We start from the raw sequence: 10,834 nt of genomic DNA, 5'->3' as shown, positions 1-10,834 counted from the left end.
AAGGTGGTGGAGACAAGGCTAGTACTGGAACTCAAGAGAGCATAAGACAAGCACAGGGGATCTCTGAGAGAGAAAAAAGGGCTATCAACGATATGATAGGCAGACGATGGACCATATGATCTTTATCTGCCATCTTGTTCTATGATTTTATGCCTTGGTAGCTACAGCCTTCATTCAAAAAGAGATCCAGAGATTCCAAACATCAGCTAGTACCCACAATTCTTTATTTTATTATTATTAATTTTACAGATATATCTTTCCTCTCGTTTACATCTTTTTGACCCGCACCATGATTCCACTTTTCCCCAGCAAGTAACCAAAGCGGATGTGTAAAAAAAATAAAATAAAAAATAAATCAGACAAAAAAATGCAAACACCTTCTTTTGTTCATTTACAAATTGAAAAGAAAAAAATTTAGAGAAATAAAAATCTATAAAATTTAACTCAACTCCCAAGTGATGAGAACAGGGAAAAACAATGCAGATAATTTCTAACCTTACATATCTATCTATATATATACATCTAGACACTGGTGTCCCCTGTTAGAATGAGCCCTTTTGGGGCAGAAAATAGATTTATTGCTACAATAGAAAAGAGTAACTGGGACTTGGAATTTTCAGGCCTCTTAAGGTAAATATTTCTGCTTCCTGGACCAGATTCTAGGGGTGTGCATTCACAATTTTTTTTTGTTTCACTTCTTTAAAATGAAATAAACAAATGAAAAAAAACCCAAAATGAAATAAAGCAAGTTTGCTTACTGTACATGGTGCTCCCCATAGATAGTAGGATAAAGACATCTGGGGTGATATCATCCGGTGGCACTGAATTGCCCAATCTCAGGTAGTAGAGCTTTTGCTTTATTGATCATGTTGGGGAGTTCTCACTCAGAAATTTCCTCTTGAGCCTCCCTCAGTCAATTTTAGAGCCAATTCTAGCTAGGAAGTCGACTCTCCAGGGAGGCGGGCAGGTATTTAGCATGGCCAATTCATTCTGCTGTCTACAGAGACACTGTTTATGGCAAACAAACTTGCTTTCTCTATTGACAAGCAGGGCTATATTAGCTATGACATGTGGGGAGTCCCAATCTGAGGGTTGCAGAGAAGCATTTATTAACTAAGCAACTCGGACCCTACTCCATGTAAAACTCCATGTAAAACTGCTTGTCCAAATTTAGTGTCACTCCTTGCAAGGTTATCCAGATAGTACTGATCAAGTTGCAGCTTTGCAAATATCTTTAAGAGGCACAGCTCGCAGATGAGCCACTGATGCAGCTATGGTTCTAACGATGAGCCTTGATCGTGTCTGTAATTTGTAGGCCTGCTAGTATATAGTAGTGCGAGATGCAGTCTGTTAGCCAGTTGGACAATGTAAGTTTGGTCACTGCTATGCTCAATCTGTTAGGATTGTAAGAAATGAATAGTTGCAAAGCCCGATGAAGGGGCTAAGTCCTTCTTTTGTAGTAAACCAATGCTCTTTTACAGTCTAAGGTATAAACGGCTTTCTCACATTCAAGTGTGTGTATGGTCTCTGGAAGAACGTAGAGAACACGATAGCTTGATTGATATGGAAAGCTGATACTATTTTTGGTAGAAATTGCAGGTGGATGCAAAGCATCACTATTGTGGAAGAATTGCAAAAAAGATGGATAAAGAACTTGTCTGAAGCTTGTTGACTCTTCTCGCTGACGTCACTGCTAAAAGGAATATTATTTTCTGAGTTAGAACCTTGAGAGAAACCGACTCCAATGGTTCAAATGGTGATTTCATCTGTTGCAGCAGAACCACGTATGGGTCCTATGGCACAAGTGATTTCACAATTGAAGGTGTAGTATGCCATAAGCATTTCATGAACTTGGAAACTAACGGATAAGTGGAGATAGGCTTATCCTCGATTTGAGTATGGTAAGCTGCTATGGCACTAAGAAGTACTCTTACTGATTAGGTACTAAGCCCTGAAGCAGAAAGAGAGAGCAAATAGCTCAGTTATTCTTTGGGATCGCATGCAAATTAATTCAAAGTATTTGTTGAAATCATGTGGAGAAACTTTTCCATTTAAAATCAAAGGGTGAATTTTCAAAAGTTTGTGTTCAGAAGAATTAGCATATACATGCTTAAATAGAATGTATGAGCACACATGCTAGTTTATAAACATCAAACATTTGAAGTTGATTTTAAAAGCGCTGCTCGGGCAAAAATGCCCATACAAGCAAGTATGTGGGCTGCGTCTGAATAATGCGGATTTTAAAAGCTGCTATTTATGTACGTATATGTGCGAGCAAAAAATAAGGGGGCAGGGCATGGGCACTCTGGGGTGGGTCCAACTGTTACACGTGTGGCGGCTTGTTAGCCGCGTAACTTTATGGTTGCTCCTGATGAGGAGCAAGTCTGCATATATCGAATTTTAGGGCTTACATGACAGGGGTGAGAGGTCCAGGGCCTACATGACTGGGGTGTGTGTGTGTGTGTAGGATGAAGAAACAGAGGAGTCTGGATGACCTTGAGATTGACATGCCAAACTGATGGACTAATTGGAAAATCTGGGAATGTTCCTCATGTCAGCATGTTTTAAAATCTGCAAACATACGTGCGTTAAAGCTGGCAAAATGCTATGGAAGATATGCAAAGTACATTTGCTCGACTAATCTCATAAAATTAGGAGCATACTTACGTGCGGTAGGCATATTTTAAATCATATGCACGCATGATTTAAAATTCCAGCGTATCTCTACTCACGCACCAATACATGCGTGTATGGACGCATGCGCACTCATTTTAAAATTAGCCTGTATGTGTGTAAATAAGGGTTTGTGCGCAAATGTACCCCAATAAAACGGGTGGACTAGGGGCTTTGCAGGGCAGAGACAACATTTATACATGTAAGTTGCTATTTTAAGAGACTTATGTGTGTAGATTTGGCAACATAATCGCGCAATTTTATACCTAGTAATTATCTTACATAAGTGATATCAAACGTGTTTATGCCGCATTATTGGCTAGATGGGAGGTCTGGGTGAACTGCGGAAGGGGGTTCAGGATGAAGAAACAAGACTTCTCGATGACCTGGAGATGGACTGGGTGAACTGGTGGAGGAACTGAAAAACGGGTTAATTGCCTTTATGCGCACAATAGAAAATTTGCCACAGGTAAGTCCTCCTTAATTTTGACATGTAATTATCTGTGTTTATAATTTTAAAATAGATTTAAAAAATACACTTATTTTTGTTGCATCATATATGAATTCAGTGGTTCAGCACCACTTAGCTGAATAAATTCTGACTTATCCAGCTAAATGGAGGCTGTTAAATGCCACCACTTAGTTGGATAAGTCTCAAAAAGCACTACTTATCTGTCTAAATAGTGCTTTTTGAGACTTTCCTGCTCTTACTTAGATAAGTAGCCCTTTTTTTAGACTTATCTAGTTAATTAATTCTATATTTGTGCATATCTATTTTATTTTTTTAAATTATTTTATTCATTTTCAACCATATTCAACTTTAGCTGAAATAAAACACAGAAGATCGAGCTCTATGGTTTGTTCTGCCCATAGGCTCGTACCATTGTTCAAACTACAATAACCCATCAGTTAGCCTCCCCTCCTAGGTAGCACATAAAAATGTTTCTTGTCTAAAGTAAATTCTTCGGTTAATATTTGTGCATATCTATACATATGCGCAAATGTTGCAGGGTAGAGTTACTCATTTTATAACCCGCAGGTTATCAATACTAGGGTAGATATACGCACGTATATGGGGCTGCACAGTTCTTTAAATTGTATCCTTTTAGTCTCTTCTAGTTGATAGTTTTATGACAGACACTATTAAGTCTTCAACTTCTTTGGTTAAGGATAATTTGGTGATCACTGAGCGCTCAACATCCAAGCTGTCAAGTTGAGGGAGGGAAGGTTCGGATGAAATAGCATTCTGGCTATCAGTGGAATTGGTAGAAAAGCGTGCATGAGATGTACATGAGATCTGCATTCCAATCGCGCAGAAAAGCATCCTGAGCTGATCTGAGCTCGCTGGGAAGAATGGACCAAACTTTTTCCAATTTTCTGTTTTGCTCTGACACAAAAAGGTTGATTGCTGGAAGTCCCCATAGACTGAATAGTCTGTTGGCTGTTGACTGCTGACTGCTGCAGAGACTATATGTATGGTTGAAAATCTCTGCTGAGGCAATTTGCTAAAGTGTTGGAAATCTCTGAAGATAAGTCGCTTGCAGGAAAGCTTGATGTTTGCATGCCCAATCCCATATCTTTATCGCTTCTTGGCAAAAAGTCCAGACTCCTTTTCCCTTTCCTTGTTCACAAAGAACATTGCTACTTGGTTGTCAGTTTGAATGAGAATATTGTTAGATTATATCTGATCAATCTTAGTTCTAGGAGGCCGATTTGAAATTGTTTTTCTACAAATGACCTCATTCCTTGAGTTCAAAAAGGCTGTGTGTGAACCCCCCAATCTTTTGTGGAGGTATCCATTGCCAGCGTAACTTGGTGAGGAAATAGAGAGTGGTGATCCTTCCTGGAGATAATTCCTGGGGGTTGAGTAAGCTGATCCCACTGGAAGTAGAGACCACACTGCAAGAGCAATATGTGAAGGTGGGCTAGAGAACATACATGAATCGCCGCCACCACGTGATCCAGAACAACTAGGACTTTTCTGGCTGATGACTGATCCGTATTCAACAGTTTGTGTACAAAGGATCTGAGAGTATTCACCTGATCTGATGGTAGGAAAACTCTCCCCTGCAGAAAATCTAGCTACGTGCCCATGAATTTGGTTTTCTGGGAAGGAATTAAAGTTGATTTTTCAAAATTCACTAGGAGACCTAGCAATTGTAGCAGTTGTACTGATTTTTGTTGGGAGGTTAGTGTACCTTCCTTGGGGCTCGCCATCATAAGCCAGTCATCCAGTAAGGGAAAAGTCGGATGCACTGAAACAACTGATGTGCTGCTACTACAGCCAGGGACTTGATGAAAAGCCTTGGTGCTGTTAAGGCCGAAGAGGAGCATTCTGTACTGATAGTAGAAAGAGTCCACATTAAGCACAGGTAATACTAATGGGAAGAATGGATGGGAATATGAGCATAAGCAATCTTTAGATCCAGAGTGTACATTCACTCCCCCTTCTGGATGAAGGGGAGGATTGAGTGGAGGGAATTCATTTTGAATTTCTCCCAGAGAAAAGGCTTGTTCAGGTTTCTTAAATCCAGGATAGGTCTCAGTCCCCCAGTTTTCTTGGGGATAAGAAAGTAATGGGAGTAGAATCCTTGGCCATAGTGATGGGGAGGAACTGCTTTTATTTCCCGCTATTTGAGAAGCGAGTCCACCTCCAGGTGGAGTTGCATCAAGGTAGATCCGGATTGAAGGTCAAATGATGAGGAATTGCTAGAAGCTGGGAGAAAAGCAAATGGTATCCAGATTCCACAATATTGAGAACCCAATGATCTTTGGTGACCTTGCACCACTCATCTAAATAGTGCTGAATTCTCCCCCAACTGGAGAGGATTGCTGATGGGTTTGACAGGTGGTCAAAAGCTTAGTCAAGGCATTGATTAGCCTTGTTGCATTGTTTTTGTTTGATGGCACTCATGCTGTTGAGCTCAGTTAGAAATTGTTGCTGTTGCAGAAATAGAGGTGGCATTGGTATCACTGGAATTGCCAGAAGGGACAACTCTGTAAATATGGTCTTTTAAAAGCATATTAAATATGTCTTGCAGAAGACTTTTGTTCTGTAGAGAGGGACTGGACTGTCATGTGTTGCTCCTTTATTTAAGCAACTATTTCTCTGAAAAGGTGATCACCCAGGCAAGGGATGACCACTAGCTTGTCCTAGACATCACTGCATAGGTTATTGGATCTCAACCAAGCCATATGGTATGCTCTGATGGATGCTGTCGAGGTGCGTGCCATAGTATCAAATGCCTCATAGATGAATCAAATAGGATGGCATATACACTCTTCTGCATCTAAAAATGGCTGAGGGAATGAAATTCTGCCTTTACTAAATGGAAGAAAAGTTTTTATTTTCTGTGTATATTCATGTAAATACTGAGCCATTAGAACTGATGTGCGGAGATCCGTGCATTAAGCATAGAGCTTTGAAACCCCTTTTTACCAAAATTGTCCGTAACCTAGGATTTTTTCTGGGTGTTCAAGTTTATTCTTGTTTTATTTGCTCTTTTAAGGGCTGACTCTACTATAGTTGATTGATGGGGTAATTGCACCATTCCAAAGCCTGGGGATTTTGGCACTCTATATTTGAGCTCCAGTTTCCTTGAAACTGGGGCACTGGAAATAGGATTTTCCCACACTTGTTTGCAATTCTTGCAGGATATCATGAATCAGGATAGCTGCTTGTTTTGCTAATGTGTCCAGAATTTAGTGGAGAGCAAAAACTTTGTCCTTATGTACATTGACTCCAAGCACTTTCTCCAACTTTTCCAGAAAACTGGAGTAGGAAAAGTCTATCTGTGCAGACAAGTGTTCTGGACGCTCTGGAAGGGTGTCAGAGGGGATCCCCATTGATCCCTCATCAAAGCCCAGTGGTGAGGAAACTCCTAATCCAGGACCTCAGTGATGAAGAAGGTACTGAGGAGGGGGTCTTTGATCACTTTGGAAAGGTATACTCCTAGTGCATAACCTCTGACTAGTTGGACTCCACTGCAAGAGAATGCCAAAGGCTAGAACGATTGAGCAAGGGTTCTGATGGAGTATTGATATGAACTGGTGATACTGGGACTTCTCATGGGAGTAAAACTGATATTCTGAAGAAGCTGAAAAGATACCCTCCTTATCCTTACCCACCAAGGAGATAAAGAAATCCTTCACTAACTCTGTTACTTGGTCGAAGGGCTGACAAGCCATCTGTCCTGGCATGGGTGATGGAATATCTGCTTCCGATACTAGAATGAAATCCTATACATCTTCTAGGCTATGTGAAATTTGGATTGGAGGCCTATTAAATGTGAGGGTACAAAAGAGGAATCTGAATTTGGAGTCTCTAGACAAAGCCCTTGCTCCATTAATTTTACTGGTGTAAGTGCCTTGGTAATTGGTGGGGATAGGGATATCATATTCCCATCTGCCCCGTAAACACTCTCAATAGACCAGCATACAGATGCATGGGAAGTTCTGCAGTACAATGCCTTGATGATGGGACTGTTTTAATGGCAAAAGATGTTCCAGGGCTCCAAGCTTCATAAGTGTTGAGCAGGTATGTGTTGATGGCACTGGGAGCTTGTGCATGAATGATGCTGGGGCCTTGTGCTTTGATGGCACCAGGACTTTCTGCATTGACTCCGGTGCGCTATACGTTGATGCTGTGCCGACTGAGCCGTCATCAATCATGCCAAGGCACCATGTTGATGCCCGAGATTTGGTGCTTCTTTGGCAGCTTCTTGGAGTGGCATCTCTTTTTCTTCATGCATGCTGCTTCTGTTTACTCGACGCTGAGGATTTGGCTTGTTCTGCCAACAAGGGAGATATTTTTGAGGAGCTCCTGTTCAAGTCCATTCCTGCAGAGGCAGCCAAGCCTGCACTTTGGGAAGTGGCTTCTAAGAGACTTATGCAGTTCCTCCATTTTCCAGGCCCTCGATCTTTGGGTACGCAGGGACATTTGTCCACATTGGTAACAGCTGACCTGGTCCTGGTCCAGTACTAGGCACTGGTAGCATAGGTCATGTCCATCAGTAATACAATTTCTCCTACCATAAATTCAGTATTTGAAACCATTCACCGTAGCTTTCTCCTTATTAGACATTGTAAGGAAAATAATTCTCTCTCTTTTTTTTAAAGGTAGCACTGAAAAGTGCTGTTTGGGGGCTGCTGAAGCAACAAGGCAACTCTGAAGAAAAAAAGATTTTCACAGAAAAAATAGAGAGAGATAGAGGTACACATCCGTGCTGGTGCTCAGGTAAAAAAAAGAATGAGGGCAACGCCTGTGCAGAAACTCTCACACATGCTCAGTAGAACAAAATCTCTACTATTAAGAGAGGTCTATTTGATGCTGCTGGATGATGTCACCCCATATGTCATGGCTAATTCAAGCCTGCTTGTCAACAGAGAAAAAATATTGAGTCTGGGTCCCGTCCCATTCCACCTGCCACCAAATTTTAAAAAATAAGCCTCCTGCCTTGTAACGTACTCTCTCCATGGCTGAAAAGGGGCAGGAGAGATCCCCAGTTGCTCCTGCCCTTCAAATTAGTGCTGGTTCTCCTGAGACCAGTAGCATTTTGGAATATGTCCATATGCCAAAATGATGCCAGCCTCAGGTTGGCTGATACAATAGAACCGGCAGGACAGGAGCAACTGGGGATCACCCCTGACCTATTTTCAGCTACAGATGGGGTAAGATAAATGGGGGGAGACCTCGGGGCCTGGGAGGCGCTGCAGGTGGACCTGTGTTTTTTTTTTATCTCCATGGTGTGGGCTTTATCAGCAGCGGGATGGGATGGGCTGCTTTATATTTTAAAACAAAATGAAAAATAAACAACTTTTTTTCTTTCATTTCTTTTTAAAAACAAAATAGGGAATTTAGTTGCGATTTCCGATTTCATTTCAAACAAAAGCACATTCTTATCAGATTCTATCTTCCATGAAAGAGATGAAGCTGTCTGCTGAGCAGACTGAAGTCCTGCTTCTTTATAGATTTTAGTTTTTCATGTTTTCTTTTAAACTTACCCGGCTTGCAAAACCCAAATCAATTCTACCATTAACATAAATATTTTAATTTTGAAAATTTGTTAAATCTATGTTTCTGTTTATTGCCCCTTCCTGCCCTCTCCTCAGCAGTTTCTGTTTATTGCCCCTGCTTTTCCCCTGCCTGCCCCTCTCTCTCTGCAATTATTGTCTCTGTTTACTGCCCCTGCCTGCCCCTCTTTCTCCTCAGCAGTTTTTGTATCTCTGCTTACAGTCCCTACTTATCCCCCCTCTCTTTCCAGTTACTGTATCTCTTTATTGTCTCTACTTTTCCTCTGCGTGCTCCTCTCTCCCTTCAGCAATGATTAGGGCAGGCCTGGGTAATAAAAGGCCAACAACAGCAACAGGACACAGTAGAGCAGAAACCAGATACCCCTGAGCATTCATAAACATGAAGGTATTTAAACATAATGAGAGCATCACAATACTGACAAAAGTCCCTGTGTAACAATAACTCCTTCGGGTGATGCATGTGGGTGTCTCTGCTCTGTAATTCTCAACTCTGTCTATAGCATCCTGGTTACATGCCAGCTTTTCTCTCAAATTACTGCAGAGTGGCAATGGATGGAGATGTATTTGTGCTGCTACTAGTCTTCCTCCAATAATAAAAGTCCCTGTGTAACAATGATCCTTTCAGGTGAAGTTTGTGAAACTTCCAGTTCACATCTTTCTCAGTTTCCTGGTGAAAAATCAAACTTTAGATCAAGATTACTGTAGAGAAGAAACAGACGGTAAAACTCAGACATTATTCTTTTTTTTTGAGCTGCTGTCTTCGGAAAAGCAGCTGACATTACTATCTGTCAGGTTACATTACTAGCTGTCGGAAAACCAGCTGACATAACTGGCTTGTCTTCTGGGATGAATTACAGAAGGAGCATATCCTGATCTTTGGATTCAATTTTCCCTTTGCAGTACTCTGAGTGCATAACAAAAATATTAACCAGTGGCATCAGAAAGACCTAAGCTGTCAGTCACAGAGCAGCTAAAAACAACACACATCACCCAAAGGAATCACTGTAACCTAGTGACATTTATCATCAGAGGCCACGCTTGAAATCCAAAGTAATCTAGAACAGAACACCCACTCCCATCACCAACAATCTAAGCTAGTGAAGTGTATAAAACAGGAACTTTCAGGGCTCAAGCACAGCAGAGGCTATGACATTTCTTCACTTAAACAGCAGCTGAAAATGTAAAAAAAAAAATCAAAATCATTCTTGTCCCATTTTAAATTTGGCAAAAGAATGAATGTTTAGGAACAGCTTGGATATTGGCCACAGCATCAGCCAGAAGAAAACTCAAACTCCATTTTCCGACTTGAGAAAAGTGATAAGTGCTTCTGCTTAAAAAATTGTCTTAATGTAAGCGCATGTGTGTTGGTCTTCTCTCCGTAGCAGAGGAAAGGAGAGATGATACAGAGGTGAGGGGCTCATAGTTTGGAGAGGAGAGTGATGGCTGATGCCCTCAGCAGGCCAGAGTACGGGACATTAGCCAAGTCCATTTCAGTCTCTGAGGCTGTGCTTCTGAGTGATGACATCTTGACTGGCATTGGGAGAGAGTGTAACACCATTAATGCCTTTGGAGCTCTGTATCAACTACTACCCCCAACCAGTGAGGGTGAACATAGATCAGGGGAAAAATTAAGAGTTCCCCATCCCCATCCAATGCAGAAAGGGGCTGTGGCAGAGATCACTGGGGCACCAAACGCAGGGTGTTGACCAGGAAAGGATTCAGGTCCTCTGCGTTGACAGCCCGGTGCAGCGAGGGCTCTGAGGCACTGCGCTCAATCTTGGGGAGAGAGCGCTGCAGCAGCTCAATGGAGGCCAGGATCTGAGTGGAAGGAAAACAGAAATGAAGGAAGTCCCACCTGATTTTTGGTCTGTACCATTTTTCCCCAGACAAGGCCCTGGCGATATCATTTCCCTGCATCCTGCCATATGCCAAACCCCTAAGCACTGGTTTGTACCATTTTTCACATCCTCCAGTACTAAGTTGTCCCTTTTCTTCCCACTCCTACCTCTCTAGAACTGGACTGTCCCTTCTACCTCCCTAGTACTGAGCCCTATCATCTCACCCTGCAACCCGGCCCATATTAGGTTCCTACCATTTCTCTCTCCTCCCCAGCGTGCACTGGGCTCTC

The 10,834-nt window shown here is 41.8% G+C and overlaps 1 protein-coding gene across 4 annotated transcripts in view; it reads right to left on the bottom strand.

The window, feature by feature from the left end:
- Positions 1–202: 202 nt before the first annotated feature.
- The window catches only part of ARAF (A-Raf proto-oncogene, serine/threonine kinase), a 104,497-nt gene continuing 93,865 nt past the window's right edge, over positions 203–10,834 (bottom strand). For 3 of the 4 annotated variants that reach the window (XM_029611767.1, XM_029611756.1, XM_029611776.1), the window contains one exon: positions 10,384–10,524. In XM_029611767.1, coding sequence (XP_029467627.1) covers positions 10,384–10,524 — 141 coding nt within the window. Of the gene's footprint in view, positions 10,525–10,834 lie in introns of all 4 variants that reach the window. The other variant, XM_029611747.1, reaches the window with a different exon arrangement.

This window comes from Rhinatrema bivittatum, chromosome 1 (assembly GCF_901001135.1).
Source record: "Rhinatrema bivittatum chromosome 1, aRhiBiv1.1, whole genome shotgun sequence".
In the NCBI taxonomy this organism is placed as follows: Eukaryota; Metazoa; Chordata; class Amphibia; order Gymnophiona; family Rhinatrematidae; genus Rhinatrema; species Rhinatrema bivittatum.
This window is presented reverse-complemented; position numbering and strand designations above follow the sequence as displayed.